Source organism: Neolamprologus brichardi, chromosome 2 (assembly GCF_056152115.1).
Source record: "Neolamprologus brichardi isolate AB-2024 chromosome 2, ASM5615211v1, whole genome shotgun sequence".
Taxonomy (NCBI): Eukaryota; Metazoa; Chordata; class Actinopteri; order Cichliformes; family Cichlidae; genus Neolamprologus; species Neolamprologus brichardi.
Genome location: NC_142105.1, coordinates 23,772,167 through 23,795,014, shown reverse-complemented (window position 1 = coordinate 23,795,014; position 22,848 = coordinate 23,772,167). Strand labels below are relative to the sequence as shown.

Sequence of the window (22,848 nt, the reverse complement as noted above, 5' to 3'; positions counted from 1 at the left end):
ATCATCACATCCCACTGAATCTAACCTTCTAACTTCAAACAAACTTCAACGTTCAATTTTCATTTTTGAAATAAATAATCCCCATGTGACCACCAGCTGCCGCCTGCTTTTCCATCTGGATCTTCTCTGTCCCCATTAGTTTTTAACTCCTCAAACTCTCCACTCCTCTGACAATTCTATCCTCAGATTACAGAAGTTCCTACCATGCACACCCACGCTCTGGGGCAGCCAGCTTGCCAAGTGGAGGGCGACGAGGAGACGAGAGGGAAAGCTCGCACAGGGAGTCAGGGTCTTCAAGGGCCGTGGTTCCCGCAGAACCTCAGCATCTAGGCCTGTGTCATGTCCACCTTCGAGAACAACAACAATTTCAGGATCTCCAAATGCATGCCGAAGCAGAACTCGACATCAATGAGAACTTTATTTCACAGGAGCCACCCGGACGGCCCCGCACAAAGTCAGATCCCACCCAGCAAAGTACAGAGGAAATAGCCGGAGTTTTAGAAAACCCAGCAGTGGAGAATGCTGGATTTAGAATCCGAGCACAAACAATGGGTCAATCCCAGAAAACGTCACGATACTTCTGTGACTCCTGCAAAGCCAGGCTTAGGGCAGAGGGTCTCTCACCTGGAATGAACAGCAGTGGGAGCTCTGGGAAACACTGCTCCAGTACTTGTGCCTCCCGAGATGGAGGAGCTGTTGACCTGACAGCTCTACCACCACCACCTGGGAATGAAGAAGAGGACGAGGAAGAGGCAGTTGGCGGTGGAGAGAAGCTGCAACCACCACCACCTGCCATTGCTGCCCCACCACCTGGCTTCAGGGACAACAGTTCTGATGAGGATGACCCAAAGAGAGGGAGGAAGGCTCGTACCAGTGCCAGCACCGCGGTCGCCTCTGGAAAGCTGTCCCAGGCAAAGGAAGATGTGCCTGTGACACTTATTGATAATGTGGCCACAAGAACGGTCCGAGATCATGCCCAGGAGCTTGATGACGCTCTGGTGTCCACCTTACAGGCACTTGAAGCTTTGGCTGCCTCTGAGGATTACCCCCATCACCCTCAACAGGCAACACAGACTGCAGGTCAACAACCTCAGTCATGCCACTGTTCTCAAAATACACATGTACAAAACAGGCCATGGATTATGTACTGCCAGTAAACAGTGTTACCATACATTTGCAATACATCATTTTAGTTCATTAATATCCAACTAGAAAGATATTTTAATTTTAATCCAGTCATCTAAGAAATAGCAAATTTTGCATGAATAAGGAATGTGAATAAGAAAGTCGCGTGCCTAAAAAAACAAGCCAACCAAATTTTTATATCTGCCTAAAATAGAGGCACTTACACTCATAGAGCTGCGCACACGCAACCCACAATACTCTTGTGTCTTGTGTGGAAAACCCATTGATGCATAAAATTATCTGAAGAGAGGCAATAGATTTGATCCCGACTGATTTTCAGTTTCATTATCACAATTTTATCAGTCAGCTGGAAATATCAGTTTCCACAGAACACTATGAAAATGTTCTCTTTTTTTATTTCGTGTGTTATTCTAACATTATACTGTGTTGCTCTCCTCTTCAGGCCTGATTGTCTTAGCTGCTATTACACCTGAGTCATCACTGGACTCAGGCCATGAGACCAACTCTTCTGAATTGACAGACGTTTCTGAGATGGTGTCGGCTATGAAACAGAACCAGAACCAGGCCTACCTGCTGGCTCACCATATCAACAAGGATCGGATCCTCTGCCGCCGTGACTTTCCCCTGGCAATCCCTGGCTGCACTGCAAAGACCATAGGGACTGGGGCCTTCTCCGTGGGTCAGATCCGTGCTGGCTGTCCACCCAAGCAAGTAATCCTGAGCAAGACTGTTCCCTTTAAAGTCAGCCCAAGCCAGGACTCTGCGGTTCTCAGTGTTGTGACAGAACAGGCGGGCAATCATGAAACTACTCAGATTGAACCGAAAGGGGAATTAAAAGCACCCACCAAAGCAAACACCCCAGAGCCCCCTTCTAAACCCCCTGTGGAACTTAAGGCTTCTGGAGCTTCACACACAGAGCAAGTCAGCAAAGATCAAAAGTTAGTAAATTCTTCTTGGGAGACAGTGAGAGAAAATCTCTCTGATGGTATAAAGGGGAAGACAGCAGCACCTCTCAATACAGACCCTACAAACAAAGCCTTACCTAGTCTCTTGTCTGTGGATAGAACTGCCACTGCCAAGATTTCCCCCTCTAACATGTGCCAAGATGCCGAGACTGCCTCTAGTGAGACCATGAAGCCTTCAGCCTCTACAGAACTTCTGCCAGTTGATGACCTTTTCTGTACTTGTCCAGTACAACAGGAGTCTACATCTCAACTGAGACTAAAAGACCCACAGGTTCAGAAAATAGTCGTGTTTCAATCCTCGTCTCCCACAGATGATGAGCGCCTTCGAGCCAAAGGTCTCCAGCTGGCTAACAACAAAGAAAATGCAGTGAAAATAGGACCAGAACCTAATTTGGCAAAACCCAGCCCACAAATACAAACCAAGTACTCCCCTCGTTTGCCTCCAAAAGTGGAGAGAAAAGAAACAGCTGAAAGCAAAACTGAGGGTGCCCAGGACAAATCACAACCTGAGTCGCAGAAATGCCCAGTGAAATCCTTACCTATTTTAGATGATCCAATAACCCCTAGTCACTCTGTAGATAAAGTCTCCACTCTCCCTGCCAGAGATTTGAAGAAACAGAGCAGTGGTAAGGGGAAGTCCCAGCGCAGTGCTCCCTTCCTGAGCTTTAGAAATCTTCTTTCAGCCACATTTCCAGCGAGAATGCGAAGAGAAACAGATGAGCGCAGGGCTCAGCTGCAGAAAGTTCGCCAGTATGAGCTAGAGTTTTTAGAGGAGCTGCTGAAACCAAAGTCATCGCAGGGAGAATTTATGCCCCAAGGTTCCTCACCTGTACCTTCAGGAACTCCTTGTTCCTGCCAGCTCCGTTCCAGTCCAGTCCTTAAGGCACCAGGGATCTCCAGGGAGCAGCGACGCAGTTGTGACTGCAAGAGAATGTGTAGGGGCATGCGACTACCTGACACACCAGTTGGCTCTACAACAGAGACTCAAAACAGAGGTAGAGAGAGAACTGTCTCGAAGACCCCTCCAGCAGTCTCCAAAGCCCCTCACACCCAAGGTGCTACAAGGAGACCTCAGACTTTGGAGATCAAAACCACACGAATACGATCTACAAGTCTTGAGTCAAGAGAGCCAAGAGGAGAACATGGCTCCTGCTTGCCCACCTGTACTTCTCAAACAGATTGCATGGGAGCGCCACAATATAAGAAGCTTCAGAGGCGATACAGCATTGGAGAACTGGACAACAGCACTAGCACACCTGTGTATGCTGAGGTAAAACCCAAAGCCAAAAGTCTCGAGAAGGAGATGGAGAGAGTGAGAGCCACAGGGCTGAGGCTCCCCACCCCAGTAGAGCCAGTCCACACTCAGTCCCACCAGGAGGGGAAAGGGAAAAAGGGTGTGTTTTTCATTCAGGGAGAGGAACTACTGCGTGAAAACAAAGAAGGGGCTGGAGAGGTGTTGCTGACCATACCTAGCGAAGACAGTGATGACAAAGACAAATGCTGCTCATTCTGTTTTTGCTACAGGAAGTGTGAGGCTGCAGACGAAAGCAGCGAGAAAGATGAACTTTCATACTCAATACCGCTTCAGGTCCTTCCAGGCATGGAGCTGGACTCACGTACCTTTCCTGTCGTTAGCAAAACCCTCCAGGTTCTTAATGCCGAGGACTGCAGCGGGGACGAAGAGGAGGTGGAAGAGGAGGAACCTCAGATGCAGGAGATTGACCTGAGAGCCTGCGGTACACTGGAGGGGAGCCTAGGTCGGGTGCAGGCTTTACAAGGGAAAACATTTAGCTTGCCCGATGGTTTTCTAAATGCTCAATTGGATGCTAATGAGTTGTTGGCTATCCTGCGTCACTGTGCTAACACCCCACAAGCTGAGGGTGAGGCTCGCCTTCAACCTTCACGGATTACAGAGTACAAACAGGAGCTGGCTGTGCGGTTCAAAGAATTCAGAGCATCTTGTCGGAGAGTGGCGAGTGTTGAAAAAAGTCCAACACGCATGCTTGCTGTTGTCACAGCTAGCTTTCAAGTGTTGTGTGAACTAACTCAGACTTTCATCAAACTGGTCAGAGGGGTTCGTACAGAAGCCCAAAGGCTGCAGCTGTTGAGAAAAGTTGAGGAAGTTGCCATCAATTACACTTTGCTGTTGCGTGCAGCAGAAGAGTCAATGGGGCACTCAAGCAGCTTACCGACAAAAACAGTGAGCCCCCAAGTTTCCTCCAACGCTAATAACATGAGCTCCCTCACTCGACCCATCAAAACTTTGCCTTTGCAGTAAGATGAAATCAGAACAGTCCCGAATGTGGGTGGCAACTCTTTCCAAATTCATTGTTTATTTATTTATTATTTACATTTTTTACGAGATGTGCAATGAATCATCTTCAGTAAAAATTGCAATGCAACTGTTCCATCACATGTTTACAGGCCCTGAGGTAGCCTCGTGGATCTTATTATGAAGTAGAAAGATACACCAAACTAATGCACAATGGGATAAGAACCCTACACAGACTGGGTGATACAGGGCTAATCACCTCATATCAATATTCACAATATACATAAATGATTATAGTATAATATTTTATATGTAATGTATATTTGAGTTGTGTCTACCTAGCAAATAATATAAAGTTTTGTGAAGAAAAAAGGTGAAGAATATATTTGAAATGTATTGAAACAAGAGAACTATTAAAATTATAACACATCAGAAATAAATGTATGCTTTGGACAAAAATATTTCAGAAGTCTCGTCAAGTATAGCAACTTCTGTAAAGTACGTAGTCCGAAGGGTTGGCTGGTTGGTTAGATGGTGTTAGATGGTGTTTGTGTTTATTGAATTTTCTGTTGTAATTCAAACTGGTCTCTGCTAGCTATGTTGACAGTGTGAAATACTGATACAAGAGTCAAAATGTAAGTGACAGTGTTGGAAAATGAAAAGCACTCAAAGACAAGTATAAATATTTAACTATACTGATAAACACATGCCCTTTCTCTCACTATAAAGGTGCAGGTATGAAACAGACCTGCTCAGGGCAGAAAATGTAGCATAGATTCAAGTCACAATCTTATTCACGGTACAGTAATGAGTGTTGTTACCTCATTCTGCTGCAGAGAAGGCATACCCACAATGTACTTAGTAACACAGACTGTATTTTACGCCACCACTAATCCATAGCTCACTTGCACCTCACCAATTGTTAACAATAGTTTATACACACCCACCTGCAAGTGAGTAGGCTTATCCTTAGGACTTTGCACAACCTCTGAAACTAGTTCTGAAGTTGAACTGTATCTTCTAATGTTTGATTCGCTGTTTCCAAGAGAGTTAACGCCGCTATTTTTTTTTCACAATTCATCTCCTAAAAGTGAATGCTGATCAATTTTAAAAGATTCCCCTGTTTTTATTTAAGTTTTCAGAAACAATATAAACAAATTGCTTTCTATGTGCTGTTACACATTGTGCAATCTAGCAAATATTTAAGAACACATAAAGTAGTTTTCTATGTATTTTAATAAAACTAACACATCATTTCCTGTCTGAAATCTTCTTTGTGTCTCATCCTCTTGTTATTCTTGGAAACTACAGCAAGAGCCTTTAGAATTTATGCCAGCCTAACGTGTGTAGTGGATGTGCTATTAAAAGAAAGTGCTGTGAAACCGTTTACCAATTATCAGAGGCAATTGGGCTAAATAACAAAAATACACAGGAAATGCAACTTACTGTTTTGAGTATAAATAAGATTGATCAGTCAGTTTGGATGTACAGTAACGTTTTATTCCTGTTAATATAAATTTAAATATTTATAAAATATTATATAGTCATGTGAAAAAGGAAGCATGACCCCTTTTAAATCTAATGGTTTGCATGATTTCAGAAATCATCTGGTCCACAAAAGGTCTTAAAATAAACTGCAAACAACCTCAGATGAATAACAACACATGATCCAGTGCACCATGTCATTATTTTATTTTTTTTTAATTTCTTTTTACAAAAACTAAGCCAAACTGTAGAAGCAGTGTCTGGGAAAAAAAAAAAACAGTGACACCCTGTGAATCAGTAGCTTGCAGAACCACTTTTAACAGGAATAACTTGAAGTGATTTTTTTCTGTTTGACTTATTCATCAATCCCATCGTTGTAGAGAAATTTTGGCCCACACTTCTTTGCAAAGTTGCTTATTTAAAGTGGAGTTTATATTTGTTTATGCACAGCACTGCATTTGAATCCTATTGAGGTTTGGACTTTGGGCCATTGCAACACCTTGATTCTTTTCATTTTCAGACATTCTGTAGATTTGCTGCTGTGTTTGAGATCAGTGTCATGTTGCACAGCTCAATTTAGCCATCAGACAGATGGCCTTACATGTGACTCTAGAATATTTTGATTAATGAGTTCATGGTTGACTTAATGACTCCCAGTTCCTGTGGCTTCAAAACCTGTCCTGTTTATGCTGATATGTTGCTTTTGGCTTTCACCACTGTGAATTATGGAGAGACAGACTTCTGTGGTCTTGTGGTCTGTTCAAATGCTGTCATGTTTTTTTAGAGAGAAGAGTCTCCTGGTAATCTTTCCAAACAAGACTTACTTGTTTAGTTTTTTTATAATTGAACTGTCATAAAGTTTAAAATTTAACATGCTAACTGAGCCCAGTAAAAACTGAGATGTAGCTCTTGGGGGTTTTTTTGCAGTTTCTCTGAGCATTGCACAGTGTGACCTTTGAATCTGTTGGGATGTCCAGTACTTGGCAACTTTCTTGAATGATTTCCACTTTTGAATAACTGAATGATAGCCTTCAAATTCTTTGGAAATGGCCGTTTAACCCTTCCCAGAGTGATGGGTAGCACTAATTGCTTCTGTAAAATCAATGCTGACTCCTTTCATCACAAACCTGAATCTTGCAGATGAGCACTGTCAGAACATCTGCTTTTACAGAGGTGCTCACACTTGCTTAACAGATGATCAGTTTACCAAGTACATCTAATTAGCAGCCCATAGCTGCTGCTTACATTTGTGGTTTCTATAGAAGCAGGAAGAGTGTACATAATTTTTCACATGCTGCTTCTGCATTTGGCTTAATTTCTTTTTAATTTTTTGAATAAATAAAGAAACTTTAATTTTTCATGTGTCAAGTACCCTTATGAAGATACCGAGGCCAAAACATTAACATGTTTGTTGGCAAGGCAAAATACATTGCGAAATTAAGAGTTGTTAACTATTTACCTTAAGTTTTGTGCTAGTGCTAACTTATCCCCCCAGGAACTCGACACTGAACTTAAAATGTTTTGGTTTAGTACCACCGAGTTGTATTTACCTAATTTTATCACCTGGTAAGGACCCGATGACTATTTTTATCATGTACTAATAAGTAAATCTTAGAACTGAAAGAGAGTGTGCTGTTTTTTACATAAATGTAAATTATGAAAACATCTGTGACAACACTGCTTGTAAGGATGCTGAATGTCAAGCAGTAAACATGCTGCATAAAGCTAACTTGCAAATGTTCAATATTTTAGCATTTACATTTAATTTAAGCACACCTAAAAAATAAAAAAAACTTAAATTATATCAAAGTGTTTCTTTAAAAATAATCTTTTATTCATTTTTTTTTAATAGATTAAATCTTTGATTACAGAAATATACCTCTGAGTGGTTCTACATTATCCTCATAACATAAATAATCATCAGTAACAGCAAATGTGGCACTTATTACACCTATACTGTGATATGCATTTTGTATGAGAGTTTCACCTTCAGTATGAAGGCCATTGGCACTGGTGTCTTGATTTTAATGAGCACTTTCTTCTAAAAGTTTTTTTTTCCTGTTGATGTGTCATTTTCATAACCATAAGCAGTGTTTTCTTCTTCACTGTACTGCATGTTTCCCTTTACGTATTACACTTTCAGGGGCAGACACTTTGACCGTTGAAGGTAAAGATACTATTTGTACAGATCATTTTCCACTTCTAAAGTAGAAAAAAGAGGCAAAACTGAAATGGTATGATGGCAATATATTAATGTTTTGAAAATGATATTCAGTATGGAAGATGTATAATTTTACAGTGAAAATGTACATAATAAGATGATTCATTAAAAAAAAGAAGAAAGAAACACTTTTAAAGCATCACTTGTATTCAGATTTATCCAACACTATGCTATTTTGTAAATAGGACAAAACAAGACATATCTGTATGGTAATCATTTATAGTAGTAATGTAACATAGTGACTAATAGCAAAACATATATTTTAAAGACTATATTATGAGTATAAAGCATGGGACATGTTTATTTTTATAATCAAAAATATCAGACAATGTTCCCTCATCAGCATATTTCCACATTATAATAAACATTCTCTGTGGTTGTCATTGTTCCAGTTGCTTTGCTTAAACTGTGTGGAGTAGTCTGTGCTTCATTCATACGAAGAGCTCACCCTGATTGATCCATTGTTTCTTTATGTGCACCTATTCATTCCTGTCTTTATTTACTGTCAATGATCTTGTCGTCAGTGTGGTCTTCTGTCTGTGTACAAGTTAACCCATGTTTTAAGAGCAATAAAGCATATTATATAAACTTCTTCAGAGAATTTGACAATGACATCGCACACACTAAAGTCGAGCTAATGCCAGGCTGTCCATTAAAATGACTTCGAACGAGTAAATCGTGTGAAAGACTACCAGGAAAGGTTCTTGCTGCTGTCTTACTGCCTTTGGCTAAAAACTGATGTTGACAGCAGTGCAAACGGCACTGATTTGGCACAATGCCAACTACTGACATGGCTATGATATTGCATATATTTTCCTGTGTGCTTAATGCTAAATATTCCAAATCACATCAGGCCACAACCAGATTAGCCAAAACAATGCAGTAAGGTTGTGGAAGTTACAAAAGTGCCAATATTTAAAGATAAAAACAACAGCAACAATAACTTTCGGTGGAAGTAACAGAGCAGAGTTCCAGGAAAGAGGTGTAGTTTGTTACCCCTGAGATGAATTGTACCAAAAAGCTAATGCAATATTAAATCAACAGACACTACTTCCACCTTTACATTGTGCTACGTTCCTGTTAAAAGACATTTGCAGACAAATTAGGTGTTTAATCCTCTCCATTACTGAGATCGCTCCACTCTTCCCCTTCAACATTTTTTGTGCAGCACAAGTATTGCCCCTATGGAAAAATAAATGCATGAGTAGATAACATATCATTTATCCAGAGTGTCAGCCATTTTCCTGAAGCTTCTGTTACCCAGCATGTTTAGTGGACACATACCTTTGACCAGATGAAATGTGATTGTGTGGGTGATTGTAGTATGTTTGCGAGCTGGAAGGATAGGTTCACGTGGTGTACAGTCTCACTTTCATGGACATCAGGGTAATGTTGGACAATTTTCATTAGCGACCATTGCCTTGTTGTTCTTGGTCTTCATGCATTCAGCATACTGCAGTTTGTGGTGTGTTTTGAGGCACTCTTTTTGGTTATCGTCACTTGCATTAAATCTGAGTTGATGATGATCCACTTTGAAGAACAAGCCTTTTACTTTCTGCCAGACTTGTCCAGGAAACTTCAGCACACATGCAGGCACGTGGGCGAACACTGATTTGGGGAGTGCTTGATTTGCTTTGCATGCTATTCACAGAGTACGCATTTATCCATCTGGTTCCATGAAAACACAGCTTTACGAAATCCTGAGTTTCATTTCCTTATTTATACGGTCAGTGTAAAGCACATAACAGAACATATGTACAGACTCATGTGTCTGAAAACATGAAATAGCAGTTTGTTATTGTGTCTTATTATGTTTGAGATGAGCACTTTTATAATCAGGCATTGATGAAAGGACATGGATGGTCATCAGTGGACACCGTGGGTTTATTTTCAGCTCAGAATAACATTCTACATCTTTCTAATACTGTGTCTCTGTGGACAATAAGGCAGCTGTTAGACAGTTTCTCTGATACGTTTGCCTTCTGTTACTCTGTTTAAATAAAATTACAGTATGGTATTGAACTCCAGTGATCTAATCAAGCCATGGGTAAAATTTATTTAGTGTGTTAAAAATGTGTTTTTCCAAGTCATCTTAAGCCACATATATAGCAATTACATTTATATGGCTGTTAAATCGTAACACATAAATATACCGATCGTTGATAGAATTATTTGTTTTGTTGTAAGCGGTTACACTGATGGAGAAATGTGTGTCAAACTATCTTTAATATTATTTAAGTGAACATGAGGCTGAAGTAACTTTAAGATTTTAAAACAAAAATTCATCTAGTTTAAAGTGAGTAAAGCAACAGTAAACTCAAGGCACTTTACATTGTAAGATAAACACCCCACAATGATACAGAGAAGAACCCAACAATAAGTTGACCCTAATAAAAGCACTTGGTGATAGTGTGAATGAGAAACTCCCATTTAACAGGAAGAAACCTACGACAGAACCAGGCTCACAGGAGACAGCCATCTGCCATGACCTGTTAGGGATGAAGTCAGTAAATTTATGAAATATAATAGGCATAACGTCTGAAAAGTCTAAGTCTGAACCTCATTTCATCTGAAAATGACCTAAAAGTCTCACTGGGTTTAAATTAAATTACAGGTCTATAGTGTCTTATTTGTTTGATTAATATTATTGAAATTTATTTTCAATCTGCATTTTTCAGCGTGAGCTGAATAATTAGATTTAAAAATATCTTTGTTATGTATTTATGAAAAATTAGCCGATCCAATCATTCTTTTCTCTCCTGTCTTTTTTATTTATTTATTTATATATAGATACATGTCATGTGATAGACAGTGATATTTCTGGTCTGCTGGACTGAAACTGAGTCTCTTCGCTTTATTTATCCATTGCCATGGTGAAACCTGTTAATCTGAGGGTAAACTTGAATTAACTCTGATCAGCTTTTCTGGAATTAAAGACTCAGAGTTACCCATGCCAGACTTAGTCAACTTGGAGATTAAATTAGACTGAAACTAAGAGTTTGATGAGCCTCCTTTCTGAAACAACAATGACTTCACACCAAGGTTATTATCGTTAACGAAAACTAACGAAATAACGAAAACTAGAAGTGAAAAAACATTTTCGTTAACGGAAATAAAAATAAAAACAAAAAAAGGAAAACTAACTAAAACTGGAATGAGTGTTCACAAAACTAACTAAAATTAACTGAATTTATAGCAAAAATGTGTTTAGTTTTCATTGATGTGTGCGTGTCATACAATAGTCAAGGGTGAAAATGAAGTTTAGTTTCCAGATTTTTTTCTTGCTGTGTCTCATTATGCCAGCAGGTGGCAGTACGTTAGTCGAGTCGTCTGTGTTGCTGCTCCATCCACGCGCAGAATCATGTCAGGAAAAGTCGGAAGAAAGCGCCAGACTCCAATTTGGGATTACTTTGAATATGACTGTGTTTTGGATAAAGCAAGTGTCTTGTAGTGGAAACAGACAAATTATGAGGGACATTTCTAAAGGGAAAAAAATCCAACAAACCTTAAAGTGCACTTGAAAAGCTCACACAAGAAGGCTAACCTAGCTTACCTTGAGAAGGTAAGGGAGCACACTCAACCCTCATCCCCAGAAAACAGAAGCTAACCCCAGGCAAGGCAGCGTGATGCATCCCGAGACAACAGGACTGGGATATCTACACAACTGTGTGAGTCAATTACCTTCAAAAAGTTTATCAATTCACTTGAACAAAAATTACGAACACCCGGTGCTGCAAGAGTTAATAGTCTCATTGGGGCCAAGATATACGTTTTATAGTTGCCTGGTATCAATGGTTGTTCATCTGCCTTTATTTAAAGAACCCATAGGTGGGAATGTGAGTTGTCTGTCTCTGCGTGTTAGCCCTGCGACAGACAGGCGACCTGTCCAGGGTGCAGGGTATGGTAGCTGGAATAGCAACATACCCAAGGATAAGCAGAAGAGAATGACTGATATGATGAAACTGGGATTTTGTTACACTTAATTATTGCAAACACAACTAAAACTATAACTGAAACTAATCAAAACTAAACTAAAACTAAGGATTTTCAAAAAATAAAAACTAAACTAAACTAGCAAACAATTGGTAAAAACTAATTAAAACTGATATAAAATTGAAAATCTGAAGTCAAAACTAAATAAAAATAAAAACTAATGAAAATTGCAAAACTATTAAAACCCTGCTTCACACACCAGTCAAGCCCCGACATAAAAACACAGTTTTGTACTCACAATAGAACTGTTCACAGCAGATAGAGCGCATGACTACAGCCCCCTTTGTGTGAGGTTCTGATTTTCTCAAACGCTATTTACTTGGACGCTTAATGGACTGAGCCATTGTTAATTCCACCTGTGCAGACTTTCAATCTGTCAGCAAAAATATTACTACAGTACCGAAACTGGATTCAAAGTCACACAAAAATCTCACAAGGTTGCTTTTTTAACCAACAAGAATCCGAATTAACATTTTTTTTATTATTTTTACATATACTGCCACATATTGTGTGATGATATTCTCTCATAAAGGATTGATCCAGGGTAGCCTAAAGTAAATAAGGTAGTAGACAAAATTAAGCAGTGAAGCCTTTGCTTGGCATTTAAAGTTTGACCATCGATTATCAAGACACTTTTGAACATTCCTAAGAAAAGAATTACTTCTGCGATCACTCTCACTGTCAAATTATTTTACTATTAATATCTGCTTATTCCTCTATGACAACACATCTTTGAAAATGAATATAGTGGAAAATTAATACCTTTTCCTGTTTGTATTTTTCTTCAGGTCAGCAGTTTTGTCAAACAGAAAGAAGGAACAGCCAGTCATGTGCTAAGACCTCTGCCAACAGAACAAAAAGTTATTAGTTTTGATGACAGTGCAAAATTGTGCAATTTTGTTCCACTTCCAGCTTGAGGATTAACAAACCATGTATTAGTCACAGACTACTCTACAATACAATACAATTGATATCTTTTGACCCTCTAATGATTCTAAATGGTATGTGCGGTGACAAAGATGCAAGTCCTGCTGCACACTGCATCAATTTTTTCACCTTCCACGTGGAATGAGGAACATAGAAGAAATTGCCATTTTCACAGCCTGGAAGCATAATTAAAAATTCAACATCCATTAAGTCTTATCTACACCTTTTTACATACTACGTTTTGATGCTGTTTAGTTTACAATAAGGAGTGTGGATAAGAGTATCCATGACATCCATTTATAATAGCAATCCCTAAATGGATCTCAGTTGTTCTACTGTATGCTAACCTTATGGCACAGTAGTCAGCATGCCCAATGCTAACAATTAAGTTTTTTATTTTCCTCTTTAAAAACAGGATTTACTGGTCAGTGTTTTTCTGTCGCTGTTTGATTTGTGCTATATGTAGCTGCCATTGGTTAGCAACATGGCTAATGCTAACAGCATAACAGCAACTTCAACTTTATACACACGATTAGCTTAGAATGAGGATTATAGAACTGTTCATCTACAAAAAGCAAAAATACGCAATGAAAACACCTCACTACACATCAGGGTTGGGACCCTTGGGATCATAAACACACAAAGTACACACATAGAGAAATGTAGCCACAGTTAGAAATGCGCACAAATGTCTATCTTGGATTGCAGAGACAAACAGGAGACAGCAGAAACATTCTCACTGGATGTAGAAAGTGGATCAGTGAACTCACCATTGAGCAGTTTACCGTGAGCACCGCATTTCCATTTGTTTTGCATTTTTCCAGTAGGACCATGCTTTAAAACTAGCTGCACAAGCTGATGAATGACCTCATTTTAGCTTCAAAGACACATGAAGTACTTCCCACTAAAGCACTAAACTACAGTGAACCAAATAATTAAACTAAGCTCACACTACATTACACTTTTTGGAGATATGAATGTTTATGTTTTTCATTACAAAATTGTATAAATTAGCGTAACTTATAGTGTATCAGCAGAATTCAGCTGAGTGGGCATAATTACTATATTGAGTGGGCCTGAACCCCCAAAGCCTGTCCATGATGCCAACACTACTACACAGTTGGTAACAGCACTAAAAGTAATGATTCAGCAGAAAATGTTCCCCATCAGCGCTGCTGCACATGTTCAAGCTTGAGTTCACTTTATTTTATTTTCTGTTTAATCTCCAGTAACACAACATATTCTATGAATTAACATGTTTTTAGCAGCTGCCCTGTTTGGACTACAGCTTTTAATGTGCTAGGAAAAATCAGGACAAAACTTTGATTTAAACATTATATTAATAAAGTGAAGCTAAATAAAGCTTCACTACATCTAACCCTACCTAACTCTACCTGTCATATTCTACCTAATCAAAGCTCATATTACCCCTTACCGAATATATATCTAATCCAGCCAGGATAGCAAGCACAATAAAATGCAATCAAATGAAAAAGATCTTGGCACTCTGTTTTTATATATATTTTATGCTTACTTTACTAATTCTGGGGCTAAATGTAAGGAGTGATTCAATGATTTAGGGTAAGACAACCAACAGTTTAGAGTCATGGCTTTTAAAAGTATGGTCAAGTATGGACGGCTGGTTTGCCTATGATGGGTAAAAATCCCAGACCCTCAGGACCATGTAAGGTAGGCATGGCCTCAAATACCTGGCCTGGTTACACAATGCTCCATGTTCTTGTATAAGATAATAAGATCACAAGACTTTCATGTTACAGCAGATGAAAACAGTGTGAGAGTAATGCAAATTTAAGGAGGTTGTGGTATGCTTTGAACTAGATTGGAGAATTTTTATTGACACTTAGGAATCAGAGAGAAACTCTAGCATTGTCCTTTAATAGGCTTTCTTCAAGTGGTGCCTTTCTATTCTGGGGGAAGGCACCACCAATTGGTGGATGTGAAACCTGGATAAAAAGGAACATAATGAAAGAAAGAAAAATGGTGGAAACTTGCTGAAGAATAAGAAATGTTAAATCAAACCTAGGCTTTATTTATTTTTTATTTATTTATTTTTTTTTCTTTTTCTTTTTTTTCCTGTCCCATTTGGTTCTTTAGCCGTCAGAATTGTTGTCTGAAGACCAACAAGGATACCCAATGGATTTATTTTGCCAAATGGATCATCATGGCATTGCCGTATTGGTCCATTTGATCGACCTTTGTTTTTATTATTTATTTTATTTTATTTTCAGTTGTTACAGACGGGACAGACATGAGTGAGGGATAGGAAAGGGAGAAAGAAAGAGGAAGGAAAAGAAAAACAGAAGGGGAGAGGGACAGTGAGAAAGGGGGGAAAAAATATATATATATATATATATCACCTGTTGAGAGAAAAAGAATAGAAAACAAGCAAAAAAACCAAAACAAAGCAACATACTAAACACAACACCATCGCATTAATCTAGCTAAGTGTAAACAGCAGTAAATACTAAATATTGAATGTTGTTGTGCAGCACGCAGGACAGACAGCGCACAATGTGCTTTGAAGTAGCAGTCAAGAAAGGTGTGATTTAAGTCTACGAACAGTGAACACCCGTGTGCACACCTGTGTGGATCGGCGCGCTTGTATTCAAATGGTTTCCCCATGTAATGGTCTGCAAGAGGATGTAGAGAGCCATAGCCCTGTCCCCCAGGGCATGAAGCAGGCATGGAGGAGATCCAGGCCCCAGACATCCAGAGGCCCCAGAGTGCAAGAGCCCAAGGAGGACCACCGGAGGGGCATCCGTGCCACCTTCATGGGAAGGGCTGAGGATCCCCAGACGAGGGGTCACCCAGTAGCCACCGGGCAGAAGCTAGAGGGGGCTGCACCGGCGTGCCCGCCGGCTCCGCCGGCAGCCAGCTGTGCCAGAGTGAACCAAGCCGCAGGCACAGAGGCCGGAGGCCCAAGGGCCCTCCGCGCCCCGGAAGAGGCCTGACCGAGCAACAGGCGCCAGGCCCCGCCAAGTAGCCACCGGGAGTGAGCTGGTACATACCTGAGCGCCCAGCCCCTGACACCAAGAACCAACAATGCACCGACCCCTGAGGGCATCAGTCAGGGAGTGTGGTGAGGGGAGATAGGCCTCCACACTTGGAGGGCCTGGGAGTTCCCAGAGGGGTTACCTAGGCTTTATTATAGATCTGACACAAAATTAATTACTCCTTATTTGTGCTTATTGCCCACCCCAATCATTCACTTTAAAGTTGCCTTAAAATGAAACAATCCTTGAACAGTATGAACAGGAAGAATGATTATGAGCAAACCTGCTTCGGTTTTCCTATTAGTACCAGGCTATTATTCTTTTTTTAGCATTTGCTTTGTGGTTGGGTTTAGTTTAAGGCAGAAATGAAGCAATAAAATGTACGGCTGGAGAGACAAATAGGTCTACGAAATGTCTTAAGATCTAAGCAATAACACTGTCATTGCCTCCCTCTATTTACTCAACCTATATGTTCTATCAGTTGTGTGCATGTGCATGTGTAAAGAGGCACTGACCTCTTTTCCACGAGTTGGCATGGCCGAGGGAGAACTTCTAACCTCTAGTTATTAACAGTACTTAACTCTAACCCTTTATTCATTGTCAGATTGTTTTTCTCCAATTGGTCCTCCATGTGGTGGTACTGCTGACAGAGAGCATGGATAGCAGTAAAACTTTCTTGTTAACCAGTACATGCATGGTTGTCGTCTTCCTCGTCGCAGATACTGGAAGCCTAACCCTATGGAAATGTAGTAGAAATACTTGCTTGAGTCAATGTTTTGGAAATACTTTCATAAAGCTTATTCTTATTCTGTTTTTGCACATTACTGAACTCACTCACAGTTGTGTCCTGACATTGAGTTTCTTGGGTAAAACTGTAATGCAGTAACTCTGTCTAGGAGAGACACTCTAATAATAAAGTTAGTCTCTTCCATCGTGGTCTAAAGGATTACTAAGCTTAGTCACATCAGAGTAGGCAATGTTGTTATATCTCACAAGGTTAAAGTTTTGTCATAATGTGAGATTAGCTGGATCCACAAAGCAGACTTCGTGAGTAAGTAGGGAAGGGACTGTGGTGGTGGAATGAGTAATACTTCAGTGCAGATGGGAACACAGGAGGTTTACAAGGTGAGAGAGAGTGACACTGTGAATATTGCAGGTTCTAAACTGAAGCAGATCAAATCTAACTTGAGGCTGCGAAGTGGCAGAATATGGAGGAAGTACTAGATCAGCAGGTAGGTTTCCTTGGAGAGCAGGTGGAGAGTGGGCAGGCAGGTTGAGTCTGGGTCACACACATCCAGAGGTCCAGGTAGCAGTGAGTTGTTACCAGATTGCGGGAAAGTTGATTCTCAAGCCAGCATGCTCCAAACGGGGCTCTCAAATGAGCAGCTAAGAAGGGCAGAAGAATAAAAGGATGAGATCAAACAAGACTGATAGTGCCCTAGAGTCACCAGTTTAATGGGAACAGTCTGTTAGGGAACTGTGGCCTGTCCTTCTTACACTTGAAGCCTGATGAATCAACTACCAACAGGTGAGGAGGTGTTGACCCACACCGCGAAACTCCGCCTTCAGGTGGAAACCTGAGACAAAGCTAGCCTGACAACTCCATGTTGTAAAATTGAAAGAAAAAGAGAAACACAAACAAAACCTCAAGAAAAAAAACCTCAACAAAACTGCCCAGTTCTGCAGAATCAACAAGTTTGGCCAAGGTTAAGGGGCTCTCTACTTGTTTTAAAAGCTATGTCTAATATCCAGTGATGTTTGTTCCATTATTAGACGTGCACTTTAAAATGTCAAAGTCAGGAGTCTGCTGTCTGATTTAGGTGAGGAGTTTTGAGTGGTTGGTAATGTAGTAAAGGGGGTTGCAAATGTTACTGCATGTTTGCATGCACCCCCCCCCCCCCCCCCCCCCCCACTTCCAGGGAAAAAAAAACACCCTGTCAATAAAAATTCCCCCTGAGTAAATCAATGTGCCTTCTTCCTTGATTTGGTTAAACATAAATTTTCTGCCCTTAGGGAGGAAACAAAACAAAACAAAAAAAACAGATGCACATCTGCTACATTACAAATTGTTAATTATTTGCTTCATCTTGGAGTTGCACAGTGTATTTGTAGATCTACAGAAACTATGAAGATGCTAAGTTTTTTTATTGGCAGTGAGTAGGATGGACAATATTAAAAATGAGAAAGCGATAGCAGAGGATGAGCAGTTTGTAGAAATGAGATGGTTTGGACACATGCAGAGGAGGTATAATGGATGGATATGGACCTGCAAGGCAGGAGGAAAAGAGAAAGACCACAGAGGAGCTTCATAGATGTAATACAGAAGGATATGCAGAGGCGGTGGATAGTAGGGATGGGGTGCAATTGAGGCAGATGGTCTGCTGTGGTAAAATCTAAAAAGAGGAGATTTACTAATGTCAATCTCAGGCATGTTTTTAATATCATACAATAAAATGTACAACTCGCAAAAAAAAGTTGAAAAAACCAAACACATCTATTTATATAGTTGCGTGTGGACTAATTATTACATTTTTACCCGTCTAAACTTCCGAGCTTTCTAGACTCCGCTCGCTCACGTGACTGTGTCAAGGCCGGAAGACGTAATTACGGTGTCGACGTCAGCAAAAGCGTGCGCGCCACCTTCAGAGGAAGTTGCACGCGGGATGTGTGGGACATAATGGTGGATAGGTAGGGAACACACTTAAGCTCGCTAAGAGTAGCTCTTCAACTGTTGATCAATTCCCAGTTGTTGTCTTGGACTCTTCCATCGCTCTGACCCGACAACCGCTCGCTGCTGCAGCCCGCTTGGACTGGACGACGCCCTGGACCACAGAAAAATGCCGAATATCAAAATATTTAGCGGTAGCTCACACCCGGACCTGTCTCAGAAAATAGCGGACCGCCTCGGTCTCGAGCTGGGAAAGGTTGTAACAAAGAAATTTAGCAACCAGGAAACATGGTGAGTTGTTTGCTTTGTTTTGTAGCTACTTTAAAAAAGGCTTAGATTTTAGAGGTGTGTCTGGTAGGCAAATATCGTAGCCTAGCGACATGTATTAATGGGAAACGTGGTGTCACGGTGAAATTGCCGCGCACTGTTGTCAGGAACTTGTAGTCCATGCGTTCCACAGAACTAATGATAACCAGCTAATTCTCAGCACCAAAGCCGCCTCAAAATAGGTTTAAAGTGCCATCATGTACCGTCTGGAGACATTTCCGGACTGCATGCTTCTTTTTTTACCCTCATTTCTTTTTTTACCTTTACGCTTGTGCAGATCAGATCACAAAGGCAAACACGAACCACTGTTTACTCTCCCTCATCCATCTCCTACCTGCCATGATGTGTTAGCTCCTTAGCCCTGATTGTTTGTTTTTGTCACCTTCTCTCCTCTGGCAGCGTGGAGATAGGGGAGAGCGTGCGTGGGGAGGATGTCTACATCGTACAGAGTGGTTGTGGAGAGATCAATGACAATTTGATGGAGCTGCTGATCATGATAAACGCCTGCAAGATTGCCTCCGCCTCCAGGGTCACCGCTGTCATCCCCTGCTTTCCGTACGCCCGGCAGGACAAGAAGGACAAGGTGGGGGTGAGGGATATCTGTCTACTTACTTCTGTCATGCCATTTGCCATCCAGCACCATGACAAGAAGCCTGCAGCCATGCCCATCAGCCAACAGGGCATATTTGCTTTTCCCTTTTCTTTGTTTTTGTTCCCTCCTCTGTATTGTTTGCTAAGTTAACTTGAATTGCACTTCCATACCTCCCCATGCAGCTGTTTGGATTTTTATTTATTCCCTTTTTGGCATTTTAATCATACTGCACGAATCAAATGTTTTTACATGTTAATCTACTAAATAAAAAATGTTAATATAATATTGCAATGTGAGTTTGCTCTGTAGCAGGGCCAAACCCATAATTCTCAACTGTTTTGGCTATTATAATGAATGCCTTTTGTAGCTAAATCAACCCATGTACATTTTATATTGTCAGTACTAATGTATAGTGTCACTATGACAGGGTAACCTGCAGCATTTGGCTGCTATAATTTTACTGAACTGCTAAGCTCTCTTAAGTGTTATTTTTAGAACTGAGCACTGCTTGCCAGTTTGCTTATTCCATGTGACTAACAAGAGCTATTTTCATTACAGAGCCGTGCCCCTATCTCTGCCAAGCTGGTGGCCAACATGTTGTCGGTATCAGGCGCTGACCATATAATCACAATGGACTTGCATGCTTCACAGATCCAGGTGAGCAACACAACAGTACATGCAAACAGACTTGTTTCTCATACACCGCCCTCCAATTGGTCAGCCCTGCAAAATCACCATTTTGGTTTGCATTTCAAACTCCCATGTGGCTGATATGTGAAAATTTGCATTGTGAATCTCGTTGTTTACTTGGATACTATAAAGAAAAATGAAAGCACATATGTTTAACCGGTGTGTGTGTATATCTCTTATTTGCAGGGATTCTTCGATATACCCGTTGATAACTTGTATGCAGAGCCAGCTGTTCTGAAATGGATTAAAGAGAACATCCCAGAGTGGAAAAACTGCATCATTGTCTCACCTGATGCAGGAGGAGCCAAGAGGTATGCTCCCACAGGAGTTCTACCTTTAACCATAGCTTAACCTTTCCATATCTTCTCTAGAGTTTAATTTAGATTAACATTCTGTTGGCTTTACCTATCTCAACAGGAGTTTAATTTGATATGCAAAAGTAGTTTAAACACAGAGCTTTAACTGGTGCAATGCTTGCTTTTTCTTTTGCAGGGTCACATCAATAGCAGACAGGTTGAACGTGGACTTTGCTCTTATTCACAAGGAGAGGAAAAAGGCGAACGAGGTGGACCGCATGGTTCTTGTCGGAGACGTGACCGATCGGGTCGCCATTCTTGTGGATGATATGGCCGACACATGTGGCACAATCTGCCATGCTGCTGACAAGTAAAGCACTTTCTTAATCTTTTAAATTAAGTAAATTTTGAGCTTTGCTCCAGAGCAAAACGCAGAGCTATTTGGGCTACTGTGGAAACTAAGTGATCATTACTGAATCCCATTTAGACAGGTGTTTTGCAGACTGTGTCCAGTGATATGGAGACTTGTAATGCAGCTTGCTCTTTCTCTCTTTTAGACTCATTTCTGCTGGAGCAACTAAGGTGTATGCCATCTTAACTCATGGCATCTTTTCTGGCCCAGCGATCTCCCGCATCAACAATGCTTGTTTTGAAGCTGTGGTTGTCACCAATACAATCCCTCAAGAGGAGAAGATGAAGCATTGTTCCAAAATACAGGTCAGGAAATTGAAAACCGTTTCCAGAACAGAAATTGGCATAAGAGCTGAAAAACGTCAGGTTGCTGTGTGCATTTTTGGAAAGCTGGTGTTTAAAGCTGCACAGAGTCTTACAGTTTGTGTGACATCTTGTTCTTTCTTGCCTTCAGGTTATTGACATCTCCATGATCCTTGCTGAGGCCATTCGCAGAACTCACAACGGCGAGTCCGTGTCGTACCTGTTTAGCCACGTTCCCTTGTAACAAAAGCTGTCTGCCATCAACCTTGTGCTATTAACACCAAATAAGAGAAGAGGGATTTTCCCCAACTCAAACACAACCATTAACAAAGATGTTCAGCTAATTAATTGTTTGGAGGGAAAAGAAATGTCATGTCTGTTACTAACGCTGGCCCCACCTCACTTTAAGTCCTTTCCCTTTCAGCGGTGTACCGTCACGCCTCGGGCGCCAAAGCAATCACAAGCTACCAATTCAGGCTGGCATATTTATTTTATATGGATAAATTGTGTTTTATCCACTGTGAACTTTGTTCTTCGTTCATAACTTTTCAATCCAGAGTTTCTCCTGACCATCTCACCTCTGCAGGAGTAATTTCAGTCTGTTGTCAAAGAGCTAATATGAATAACCCTGGATGGCTCCAGTGGTCAGGAGAAGCTTCTGCTATATGAAGCTGTTACAGTGCTTTTTTTGTTACATTGAACGAGAGTAGTTTTTTGTTTTTTTGTTGCTTGTTTTATCCACTGCTGTTTAAAAGATTATAATTACTGAAGTGAATGTGTTTTGAGAGTTTACAGTGCCACTGAAGCTCCACTCAACCAAGTGTGCCTCAACAGTCTGAAATGAAAAGATTTTTCTTGCTTTATTTTATTTCTCTCCCTCCCATGTTTCTGTTTGGATTCCCATTGGACAAAGCACTTCGGTTTGTCTTAGCAGGCTGAAAACAATAATTTTGGATATTTCTTTCGGCTCTTGAGGTGCCCTCATTGAGTGGGGTTTGCCCAGTGTCCTCGAGGGTCTGTGAGGAGCCTTCCATAGTTGGGTTGTTTGGTTTTTAGCTTGGGGTCTCTGCAGGCTGGAGCTTCCTTCAGAAATGTTCACCTGCCTTTTATTTCTTTGTCTGGAGGAAGGAGTTGTCAGTTATGTGCATAATCCAAATCTTTGTGTTTTTATTTTTTTTCAGTAGAATGAATGTGCCAGTTATTTGATGAATGCATTCTTAATACAATTAAATATGCGTCAGATCTTAAACATGGCTCTTCTATGTCTTTTTTCTGCTTAGACACATGAAAGTTGAATCCAGTTGAGGTTGTCCGCAGTCATCTTAGACCACATAAAAGTATTTGAGTTACATTCTCAGTACTAGGAAAAAAATGTCTTTCATTAAAATGCTGTTTAGATGGAGCTCTCAAAGACCAGGAGTGAAGGCTGCTTGAAACTTCACCTACAAATTAACCTAAGCTGCTACATGGGACAAATGAGACGTCACAGAAGGTTGTACTAGACAGCTGGCGGGTTAAACACTGTAATGTGCAATCCC

The 22,848-nt window shown here is 40.6% G+C and overlaps 2 protein-coding genes across 9 annotated transcripts in view; both read left to right on the top strand.

The window, feature by feature from the left end:
* The window catches only part of frmpd3 (FERM and PDZ domain containing 3), a 91,721-nt gene extending 85,951 nt beyond the window's left edge, over nucleotides 1-5,770 (top strand). For 6 of the 7 annotated variants that reach the window (XM_035912549.2, XM_035912545.2, XM_006781570.3 and 3 more), the window contains 2 exons: nucleotides 187-1,080; nucleotides 1,589-5,770. In XM_035912549.2, the coding sequence (XP_035768442.2) occupies nucleotides 187-1,080; nucleotides 1,589-4,389 (3,695 nt within the window). In that variant the 3' untranslated portion in view covers nucleotides 4,390-5,770. The remainder of the gene's footprint in view (nucleotides 1-186; nucleotides 1,081-1,588) is intronic. The other variant, XM_035912563.2, reaches the window with a different exon arrangement.
* A 12,876-nt stretch (nucleotides 5,771-18,646) lies between these two features.
* prps1b (phosphoribosyl pyrophosphate synthetase 1B) lies at nucleotides 18,647-22,559 on the top strand. 2 transcript variants are annotated; one of them, XM_006781573.3, is made up of 7 exons: nucleotides 18,647-18,982; nucleotides 19,418-19,601; nucleotides 20,169-20,267; nucleotides 20,487-20,611; nucleotides 20,793-20,966; nucleotides 21,154-21,313; nucleotides 21,462-22,559. In XM_006781573.3, the coding sequence occupies exons 1-7, from the start codon at nucleotides 18,861-18,863 to the stop codon at nucleotides 21,552-21,554; spliced, it is 957 nt and encodes a 318-aa protein (XP_006781636.1). In that variant the 5' UTR covers nucleotides 18,647-18,860; the 3' UTR covers nucleotides 21,555-22,559. The 2 variants fall into 2 exon arrangements, with proteins under 2 accessions (XP_006781636.1, XP_006781635.1); XM_006781572.3 differs by having other exon boundaries at nucleotides 19,418-19,607.
* The last annotated feature ends 289 nt before the right edge of the window (nucleotides 22,560-22,848 follow it).